This window comes from Eretmochelys imbricata, chromosome 1 (genome assembly GCF_965152235.1).
Source record: "Eretmochelys imbricata isolate rEreImb1 chromosome 1, rEreImb1.hap1, whole genome shotgun sequence".
Classification (NCBI taxonomy): domain Eukaryota; kingdom Metazoa; phylum Chordata; order Testudines; family Cheloniidae; genus Eretmochelys; species Eretmochelys imbricata.
The window spans coordinates 74994725-75006473 of NC_135572.1; the positions used below are offsets into that span (position 1 = coordinate 74994725).

At 42.0% G+C, this 11749-nt stretch overlaps 1 protein-coding gene across 1 annotated transcript; it reads right to left on the reverse strand.

Moving 5' to 3' along the window:
• Positions 1-671: 671 nt before the first annotated feature.
• Positions 672-3770, reverse strand: PCDH9 (protocadherin 9). The gene has a single exon (XM_077806868.1). The coding sequence runs from the start codon at positions 3768-3770 to the stop codon at positions 672-674; it is 3099 nt and encodes a 1032-aa protein (XP_077662994.1).
• Between the last annotated feature and the right edge of the window lie 7979 nt (positions 3771-11749).

Sequence of the window (11749 nt, forward strand, 5' to 3'; positions counted from 1 at the left end):
ACTTTGGCCATTTTTGAAAATATGCTAAAAACTTTCTATTAGATCCCCTACTTTACTCTATAACAACAAAATAATTACAAATCAAAACAGAGGAAGACTTCTTTATGGCTTAGTTATATCCTACCAACAAACCATATGCTTCACAGATGAAGTTCCTTGGAAATTCTGCTATCTTTGTAAGTGAAAAAATAAGAACCCCTTTAACAACAGTAACTTAACAATATTCCAAATTAGTTTGAAATATAAAAGACACTCAAACCAGCCTCACTTGAAATTTAAAAGTGAATTTACATATCCCCAAAGTAACACATTAATCCTGAAACAGTCAAATTTTCTCTTTGAGTGGAATCTGGCATATTAGAAAACACAGTTTTTCTTCTTCAGTAACCTTTACACTGGGACACCCTTGGGAAAACAATTTGGCTTTTAACAATCTTTTTCCATTTTTGATCTGTTGTTTATGCACACACACGTGAGAGTGTGTGTGTGTGTGTGTGTTTGCATGTGTGTGTATATGTGCACGTTCTTTTTAATAATCAGTGACTCTTAAAACTGTGAAATATCAGAGGCAATTTACAAGTCCCCAGATAGATGGTAAAGTGGTCTTTTTTCTCTCTCTCCATATTATAACCAAGCTAAAAGTAGACCTAAACAAAAGACAAACTGGCACTTTAATACTGGTTGATTGGGCACTTGTATGCAGTACTTATAGACCAGTAAAAGTGCTCATTTACCTGTCTGGTGTGTAAGGGGCCCTTTGTCTTGAAGCCTCCTTGGGAACTGCACTCTGAGGCACTGAAGTGATCTGAACTAGTGGAAGAGCGTTTGGAAAGGGTGTCACAACCACCAACAAAGGTGTTGTCCAATGGAAGTTCCTGAATCACATGATGCTTTTTCACTGATACTGGAGTGTCAGGTTTAAGATGAAAAGCAGACTGTGGAGAGGCAGATTTGTAATGCTTAGCAAGATCAGGACTGTTAGGCTTAAAGGTTGTTGGTGGTGCTGTGCCCCAGTCAAATCTTCCTATACTTTGCTCCTCCAGCTCAGCTGGAAGGCTTATTGTCCCGTTGATAGGTTCATGAACAGCATCATCAGGTTTCGACTCCTCAATGGTAACAAAGTTCAAAAGAGAACTTTTAGGAGACTTCCTTTTCTTCCTTTTCTTTTTCTTGTTCTGTTTGTTCTCCTGATTGGGAGACATCCATTCAGCACCTTGCTTGCTCCTTTGTGCCGCTTTGAACCTAGAGGCATGTCGACAGCGAACCAGAACTGTGACAAATATCACCACTATCACAACCATAGCACCTGCCACTATAGCAATCATGATAGTAAGATAGTCCTCATTTTGATAGGGTTGGCTACTGTCCCCTATATTCCTGTCCAAGGGTGTTTCCATAGTCCTACGTATCAAGTCATAAATATAAGAGGCATTTCCAGCAGTGTCATTTACATACAAAAATACAAGCACAAGAGTATGCAAGGATTTAGGATAACCCAAGTCACTTATGTTGACCACTAAACGATGCAGCCCCACATCAGTAGGAGCTGGTTTTTCTTCCAAAGTAATATTACCTGTCACTGGATCAATACGAAATAAACCTTTGTTATTTCCACTTACAATTGTATATTTAAGTTCAGCATTCATTCCAGTGTCTATATCCACAGCAAATACTTCTGCTACGACAGAGCCTGGGATTGCTGAGAGTGGCACCAACTTAAAAGAAGTATTAGAAGGTGGGTATATGACAACTGGGCTGTTATCATTAACATCCATGACATTTATTGTTACTTTTGCTGTAGAAGAGCGAGGAGGTTGTCCTCCATCAATGGCCTTGACATCAAAGGTGTACGAACTCTGCTGTTCTCGATCAAAAGAAACATTGGACTTTATAACTCCAGAGTAAGGATCCAGCACAAAGTTCTCATTATCATTCAGGATGGAAAGGGTCACTGCTTTATTTTCCCCGGCATCTGCATCGGTCACTGTGATCACTCCCACGGTGCTATACTTTGGTAAGTTCTCAGATACAAAAAACTGAAAGTGATTATGAGTAAATTTAGGACTGTTGTCATTTTCATCCAGCACAGTAACAATTACAGCCGCTTGACTCTGCAGAGGAGGGGTGCCGTTGTCCCTTGCTGTTACAGTGAAAATGAAACGTTCTTGCTCTTCTCTATCAAAAACTCTGGAGGCTGTCAAAACTCCCGTCTTTCGATCCAGATCGAAAAAGGAGGCATTAGGGCCAAGCTGATAAACAATGTCTGCATTTTTCCCACTGTCTTCGTCTGTGGCACTAATAGTTGTTAAGTATAGACCACGACGGTTGTTTTCAGAAACTGACAGCTCAATTACAGGCTGGCTGAAAATTGGAGGGTTGTCATTTTCATCCTCCAGTTTAACTCTTACCAGGGCAGTCTGGTTCAAACTGGGCTTGCCAGAATCAGAGGCAACAATTTTAAAGCTGAATTCTTTGGTGCCCTCATAGTCCAACAAGGAAGAGGTCTCTAACAAATACTGGTTGTCATAAACTGCCTTCAAGTGAAATGGGACCTCTCTCTCAATGAAACAGATCACTTTGCCATTCACATCAGTGTCCTTATCTGAAACTGTAATTAGGGCAATCTTTGTATTGACAGGATCTTTCTCAGATAAGTATACTGTGCCATTGATGGGACTTATAATGTACCTGAGGTCTATGTTAGGAGGGTTATCATTTACATCAGTGACATTGATGGTAACAGTTGCCCGAGCAGGAGTAGAGCTACCGTCACTGGCCAGCACTGTCACTTTGTGAATAGCAGTCTCTTCTCGATCTAAGGACCTCTGAACTGTAATCAGCCCTGTTGTGTTATTTAAAGCAAAGAGCCTTTTGGTTGCAGGGGCAACTTGGGCACCAAAAATATATCTGATTTCTGCATTGCTTCCTACATCTGCATCTGTAGCATGAAGCTGAATTACAGAGGTGCCTACTGGGGCATTCTCTGGTATGTGAACCTCCACCTGACTCTCTTTAAAAACTGGCCTGTTATCATTGACATCACTTACTGTGACTTGCAGTATGGCTGTGCTGGATTTCTGAGGGGTTCCTCCATCCTCTACTTTGATTTTCATCACATAGGTATCCTTCTGCTCTCTATCCAAGTTTTGCTGTACAATCAGTTGAGGCCATTTCTCTCCTTCTGGAGTTTCAACAATATCCAGTCCGAAGACACTCTGCCCATTTAACAATTCATAGTGCTGTACACCGTTGAAACCAGTGTCAGGATCAGTTGCTGATGGAATTGGAAAGCGGCTGTTGATCAATGTGTTTTCAGGTATGGAAATATTAATGACAGGGGATGGAAACATAGGTGCATTGTCATTGGTATCTTTTACAATTATTTTTATTTTGATCAGCCTAAAAAAGTCATTGGGGAGAATCACCACTTCAAGTTCAAAAAAACACTCATTTTCTTCAGCATAGGAGGCTCCAGCACAGAGTTTTTCTCTGTCTATTCTATTAGAGGTGGTGAAGATTTCCCCGGTGGTGCTGGACACTTTGACCAAAGGGGCATCCCCTGCTTTAGAAACCAGTCTGTAGACAAGGCTGGCGCTGGTCCCTGTGGCAGCATTGATGTGAGAAATGTTCAGATCCTTTGGTATGTTTCCTATGGGTACATTTTCAGGCAGCTCCTCTCTAATAGTGTAAATAAGTTCTTGAGCTATAGCTGAATCCAGCCTTAAACAGGCAATCAGAGCGGCCAAAAGGTAAAAATCCCTCAGGTCCATGATAATGTGTTTATTCTCTTTTTCTGGATTTTAGGATTTAAAGGTTTCCAAGGAGGAATGGTGCACGATTTGCAAGAGGAGGCGTGCATGGACTGCAGGATGCATTACATCTCATTTCTTATTTGGAGACAGCAACTGTCAACACAATCACACAGAGGAGCATTATTGTTTCACAAAAAAACACCAAAACAAATCCACAACCACCAAGAACTACTACTCATTTTCGCAATGCACGCTTGCACACTGTACATACCCCTGCTCCTCCCTTTTACAAGCAATCCCGGACGAATGCACCAATATCCCGTTAGTTACACATACCGAGAATGGAATTAACTATTTGCCGTACTAAAAGGCAGCTACAGTTTCAACACGTACTTTCCAAATCGTTTCTTAGCACTTGGTGTAATAATCAGTAATGTGCAATCCCCCCTCCACCTAGCCATTTGGTGACAGTGAAAAACCTTGCTGTACTTCTATAGGATTCTATGCTAACTGCAATGTCAGCTGCCAATCGTAATTTGTTGTTTCCTTCCGTGCGGGTTTTTGTTTTTGTTTCTGTTTTTTTTGCTAACCAGATTTTTCTTTCCTCCTGGTGCCTTGCATACCCCACTATTGCTATCGTACTGGGAAATAAGCACCCGGACATGCTGCAGCAGCAGTCGTCACTGGCTACTTCACATCCCTATTAACTAAGGAGACAATAACAGGACTCACAGTTTCTTACACAGTGAGCTCGGTGTCTCGGCTCCAGATGTTGGATACTTCACCTTATGTTTAAACTTTATCTGATTTTTAAAACAATCTAAATCAGAGGGATTGGGGATTCAAAATGCAACTTAGAAGCAACCTAAATGTTTGCAAAGAACATGCACAAAAAAAATATGTTCTGATCACAGGAGGAGGGGAAAAGGTGCAGTCTTTTACCATTGACACTGATCTCCCCTCAGGATGTTATTAGCAGCTGTCACACATAAATACTGCAGACTGATAATGCAGGTAAAAAAAAAAAAAGACTTCTGCCTAAATGCTCTATTAACCGCAAATTAAATGGTGCACGGCTCCAGGCATCTACATACTTTAGTGGAATTGGTCAGCGCCTAAGCACTACATCTTATCTGCATTAAAGCTGCACGGTAGCTGATGCCTGTGATCACTTCCAGCAGTGATGCAGGTAGGGATGCAGAGACAGCCGAGTAGGTGAGCCTTTGCCACGAACAGCAACTGAATCAGAAACACAGATTCTCTACCTAGATAAATATATTTAGTATTTTTTTAGAAAAAAAAATCAGAGACACGGTGCATGTGTAACTTTGCACTTACACTGGTTGTCTACCTTTGCCGATCTGCTGCGGCTCAGCAAGGATCTGATCCAACACATACAGCACAAAGCATCTGCTAAACCACCGGTTTTGGAGAAATCAGCAGCAGCCAAACGCTTGCTCTTTGCGAAATGTGTTGCTTCGGGGTGGGAAATTAGCAACTCCAGAGAACAAATTCACAGTTCTGTCGTTAGTCATCCTCTCCACGTTTCATTTCTATCCGGCGACGATCCTTCTGGTGCTTAACGTGCATACACCGCCACAACCAACCAGCAAGCACAAAAGCCAGTGCACTTCTTTAGATCAGGGGTATTTTCCACTCTACACTGCACACATTTTCCATTCCTGTCTCCTCAGTGTAGAGAGGCGGGCATGTTAAGTCTGTAAGTTCTTATTAGAAATGTCAGAGTTGGGCTGGTTGCTGCTGCTCTCTCCTTCTTTGCATCTCTGGGGTGATAGGAGCCAAAGGATATCCTAATAGGTTATTGCTTTAGTGATGGAAGGAAGCTACAGCGCGTCCCCTGCCTTTCTCCCTCCTAGTGTCTCTTTCTTTTTCTCCTTCTCTCTCTCTCTCTCTCTCTCTGAACTGAAATTTCTTGATATAACTCTCAATAAGCCCAGAGGGAGGGTGTGAGCATCGCTAAGCCACGCCTCCTGTGGCACCCGATTGGCCTGCAGCAGCAGGGGTGGAGGCTGGAGCGGCGCTGCCCTGGCATTGGCCGCCAGGCGCGTCGCTCGGGCAGCCGGGGCCGCGGGGAGGCGGAGCGGAGCGGAGGAGGAGGAGGAGGGTGAGGGTGAGGGTGAGCGGAGCTTGCCGCCGCCGCCGCCGCGCGGGATGGTTAATGGGTTTGCGGGCAGCGGCGGGGGACGGGAGCGCGAGGGATGGCGCGGGAGCCGGGACCTCTTGGGTTCAGCCCGGGGAGCCGCTGGCGGGAGGAGGCTCCTGCCTGCCGCCGCCGCCTTCCAGACGTGGGCAGGAGGGGGGTCCGTGCATGCGCCCGGCTCCCAGCGGGACGTGGCTGTGTGCTCCTGAATCGCAATGCGGGGGAGGGGAGCGCGGCCCCAGATTGCAGGGGCGGCCGGCGGCCCTGCGTGGTGCCGAACTGCGCCGGGGCCGGGGGGGCTCGGCTCGGCTCGGCGTATTCTCAGCGGGCTTTAGCGGCGTGTGCACGCCCCAAGTTAGCCTGCGGGGAGCCACGCGAGGGGCCACATGCGTTTTAACCACGGCGTTGGAGCGGGGAGCCCCTGGTCCCCAGTCACACCAGCGCGCGGGAGGAGGCGAATGGGGGGCGCTGGATGGCGTGAGCGGGTGCAGCCTTTACAGCAACCGCAGCGGGGGATTGGCTGAGAGCAGAAGCCCAGTCTGCCCCGGGTAGAGCTATTGCCTCTGGTTCTCATGGAGCAGTCTCCTTCGGTGCTCTTAACAGGGGAGGCTTCCCCGCCCCCCAACCGTGCACCGCTTCTGCGGGCTCTCCTAGCTCCGACACCGCAGGAGGCCTGTGCTGTGCAGGGTACGGCTACTTGTGCGTCAAACTCCCCTATCAGAGTTGCTGGAGGGCTCTCGCCGGCCGGCATCGCTCCTCTCGCTGTAGAAAATATCGCTCCCTTGTCCTCCTCAACTTGTTTCAACTTTATATTTAATACATGCCTCTTCATCTATAATTCAGATTTCTCTGACTCCAGCTCAGTCTCGCTTCCCATTGACTCCTGCACGCCTTCCTCATTTTCCTTTCTGAAGGCTTAGAGGAGAATTTGCTAAGAACATGTGGGGTTTTTTTTGTTTTTGTTTTTTTAAACCCCCTGCAGTAGTGAACGGAAAGACATTCGTTATTGTCTAATCAATAATAAAAACAATCTCTTCTAGCCTGTAAGTGACACATTTACTTTGTTCTAGCCTGGAAGACCCTGCTATAATAAAATGATAACCTACTCTGCTATTACCTTTAAAAGTGTCACAAGAATAGGATCATAATGCATTTCTTCAACATCTGCAGCATGAATGAACCTTTTATCTGAATATTTTTTGAAATCCCTAGGCTTTCTCAGCCTGAATTTACCTACCTTATCATCTAACACCTATGAAACTTAACAACTCAGGTTAAAATGGCCACAATAAGTAATTATGGTATTGTTTATGACCACCAAATCTATGTATATGAAAACAAGAATAGCATCAATATAAGATTTTCAGGTCTTAAACCATAACATGAATACATACTGTGCCCATTTTAAGTTGCATATCTTTGACCGATTACAGTATATGTAGACTTTTATCTTTATCATGGTGTGTTAGGTTTCCATATGTATGTATGTATGTACAAATACAGAAACCCAATGCATTCAATTAAATTTAGGAGGTTACTATATATGTAGGGGGTACATCCTGATCTTCACAGTCACATACATAAACATCCTTGGTAGTCACACACTGGTGCAGATGCTCCTGATATAAGTGTGCATGAATGCTGCAGTCTCAGTAATCACATGCTGTGTACAGATCAAACATTCCTGTCACTGTTTTATATTTGTGTCCAAAAAGTTTGTATTACACAAATAGAAATAATTGATCCTGGTTTTGATGACATTAAGTAATGGGAGCAAACAGACCTTAATCTACCTGAAAGGTGGATCCAAAGAGGATGGATCTAGACTATTCTCAGTGATAGCAGATGACAGGACAAGGAATAATGGTCTCAAGATGCAGTGGGGGAGATTTAGGTTGGATATTAGGAAAAACTTTTTCACTAGGAGGGTGGTGAAACACTGGAATGTGTTACCTAGGGAGGTGGTGGAATCCCCTTCCTTGGAAGTTTTTAAGTTCAGGCTTGACGAAGCCCTGGCTGGGATGATTTAGTTGGGATTGGTCCTGCTCTGGGCAGGGGGTTGGACTAGATGACCTCCAGAGGTCCCTTCCAACTCTGTTATTCTATGATTCTAATAATAAAGAAAAATGTTCATTATGTAATACAGGAAGGATGGCTGTAGCCTTAGCATCAAAAGTCAAGGAATTGACAAGAAAGAGTAACCTTTCTGCCAAAACATTTAGAAAGAATTTTCTGTGAAAGAATTAAGTATATAATTCCTTCATCATATTACAGTACAAAGCACTACAACTACTAATAAAGAAGATAATTAGAACTACCAGAATTTTGTATAACATATTCTGCTCCTGAAATACTGTGCCTATGTATTCATTAATAATGCACACATTTTTTCTGACACGAGTCATGTCACAGTGGTATGGCATAACAGACATTTTAGTCTCCTAGAAACATCACAGACACATAACATTTTTATTCTAAGCACACTACAGTCATTTCAAAGTCACATTGTAGTCACATCACATAGTCTAATAATAATTATTTAACTTTATTGCTAAACTGAAGTTTTCTGTTTGCTTAGGGATGACTTTAACTTGTAGTCAGAACTGATTATCTTGTGCTCATAAATGAGCTCTTCACATGTACACAAGGTTAGCCCTATGAAGGGTTAGGAAGAGAAATAATCAGATTTGATTAAACTAATGGCTACTGGACTTAAATGTAACGCATTCACAAGTCAAAAAAAGTTAAAGCATGTCTGCTCTTTTTAGAAGCTGAATATGTTAAAAAGCCAAAGATGTTTGCTTGAAATACAGTCTGTCATGTTAATGTTTGTGTGCTTGCTGTAAAGTGCTGTTGTTCTTTAACTAATCTGACACTGTTAACCTCTTGGAAAAGGTAGGTCCTCTTGGAAAAGGTAGGTCTTCAGACTTCACTGTTTGCATGAGTATAGTACAATAAATTGTGAAATTGTGATTCCTGGTATCCAATGGGTTAGAACTGTGCTAACTACTTTCTTAATCTTCTACAAAGAAAATGAATAAAGCCAGTATTCTGGCACAGGAATCAGGGTTGCTCAGTACATTGTTATGCAGCCTTTTAAATGTGAAGAATAGCTCTAAAACGTCCTTATTTTAATGTTTGCTTGAAGAGCCATGTTTTATCTTCTAGTAAATGTTCCTCCCAGTACACTTATTTTTTGAAAAATTATCGTATTTGGAGTTATGATTTGTTCAGCTATGTACTATTATTTATACTGTTCTTTAATAGTCTCCTTTTTCATAATGTATTAAGCTTTTGTCTATGTATTAGTTTATAATGTGATTAGGGGCCTAAATACTCTATTAGACTGCCTTCTGTATTCTAGCATATTAACTATTCATCCACAGCATTATGTGGTCTCCTTTTCATATTATTATGTATCACGTTCTTTTCCATATCATATTTGACTCAAACTGGAGCATGCTAGAAACTGACTCCAATTATTCTGTATTAGCTATAGTCAAATTGCACTAAATGGAATTGGTTACATTGTATCACAAAGGCTCACACAATACATTATACATGAAACTGACTCACATTATGCTTAGCTAACTAAAGATTTTAATCTTGGACTGTTGAGCGTAAAATGCTATCATGCCTCACTGAACTGGCTGTGGTCACTTGATCATTTTATACCTCATATTGCCTCTCCTGGTCTGTTACGATAGAGGCATAATGCCTTTTCGTCTATTATGGTTGCCAGTTTTGGTTAGACGGATTCCTGGAGGTTTCATCACATAGTGTAATCTTTAATTCCTGGAGACTCCAGGACAATCCTAGAGGGTTGGCAACCCTATAAGAACATTCACACTTTCTGTGGATTGCTGATTCATATTTTGGTGAATGAGCTCCTCTACTGCATGCCATCACGATGTATATCAGAGCCTAACCTAGTATACTTATGGTGTACCTGCTTTCTAACACATAGCAGGAAATGAAATAAATGCAATACAGATTTCCCCATGCGCTTACATGAAATATTGTATGCTAGGAAATATTTGGAGGCTTTGTTTTTGAAATGCTGCTTAAAAATTACCAAATTCAATTGAATTTCAATCATAACTAGGGAATAACTCAGAGAGAGGTTGACAGTCCTGCAGAGACCTCCTGGAGGTTGCCAGGAAACCCTTATGAGGTGACTCCTCATAAATGAGGGATTTGGAGTCCAATGGAGTTGGCAAAGGGCAATACCTCCCCACCCTGTGAATGCTACTGATCCATGGAGGTAGGAGACCCTACCTGGAGGGCTCTTACCTCCACTTCGTTCAAACTTGGCTCTACTTCTCGTCCTGTGACTGGCTGGTTCCGTCCACTGCTGCTGAGTAATATGGCAACCTCCTGGAATCCCACAGGCAAATCTAGAGGCTAAGACGAGGATAGTGACACAGAATAAGGTAGTCCTCTGCTTCACCCCCCTTCCCAAAACCTCACCAAATAATACCACAAAGGTTGGTGTCCCCACTTTCTGTGCAGACCAAGGGAGATCCGTATACAGAAGGGACCATATAGCTCTAAGAGATCTTAACAGTTGTATTGTTGTTTTCTCCTCATCACTGTAAAGATGATATTGCTTCTACTTTTGTTCATATTTTATCCACGATAGTTTAGATTTTATGATTCCTTTTTTATTCATGTCTCGTATGAGAAGTTCCTTAAAAAATTGCTTGTCTTCCTCTCCACAGTGCTTTGGCCTGATTTTTTGAGCCCTTACTTGCGTGAATAGTTCCACTGAAGTCAATAAAAAATTTATTTCTGTATTATTTAACCACATGTAATTACACTATTTTTAAGAGGCCAAATAATTGCATTAGAAACAGTGCTCGTTTATTATTCTCTTTTTGCCATTTCAAAATTGATTTTCGTTGTTTTTCTAAATGATTGTCCAAGTCCTGGGAGGGGGAAAACACTTAAGCAAACAGTTCCAGTCTGTACATTAATCTGAACTTTTAAATAAACAGCAATAAAAAGTCAATTAATGTTGAATAATTGAAGCCCAGTGGGACTGGTCAAATGATTAATGTCTGCAGGATCAGGCCCTTTTAATGGGTCTCCCTTCAGGAAAATAAATTCATTCCCGGGTAATCAAATCACAAGAGGGGCAGGTGACAACCTTTATTCCATTTGAATGACAGAACTAAATTTAACTGAATTTGCCATATTTTTTTGATTGACAAATATTACAAATGTCAGGTTCATGGTTCTAACTGGTCTCCAAATGCAAAAGCTGAAAACTGGCATTTTGCAGTGCCAGTGTTTAATCACTGTCATTGTACAATACAACAAGGTGCTGAACTCTCATTCATTATTGCTGTTTATTTAAAGGTACAGATTAATGAACAGACTTAAATTGTTTGCTTAGGAGTATTTTTCCCTCCCAGGGCTCTGTCAACTATTTAATAAAACAATGGAAATCAATTTTGAAATGGCAAAAAGAATAATAAACAAGTACTGTTTAAAATGCAATTATTTGGCCACTTAAAAGGGGTGTAATTACATGTGGCACATAAAACATATGTTTTATTCTTTGTCACCCTCATGTAATTTATTTTGATGTAAGTAGCTTTTGAATCAGAATCTAGAAGAAGAATACAACCAATTTGTTGTTATAGAAGGAGAAAATATTCCAAGGCTTGCAAATAAGTTAGCTTACTGAGGGACTTTCTTCCTCTCCCTTCCTCCCAGAAACTAGCCCAACTGCAGTCCCTCAGTGCATCTTCAAGACACAAGATACCTCAAAGACAAGGAGAGGATCCATCTGCCCCTGCCTTCTTCCTTCCCATGCACACCCTACAGTTAG

What these genes read in the sequence shown, in the direction of transcription:
- PCDH9 (XM_077806868.1), bottom strand. Translation starts at nt 3,770, where the DNA reads ATGGACCTGAGGGATTTTTACCTTTTGGCCGCTCTGATTGCCTGTTTA.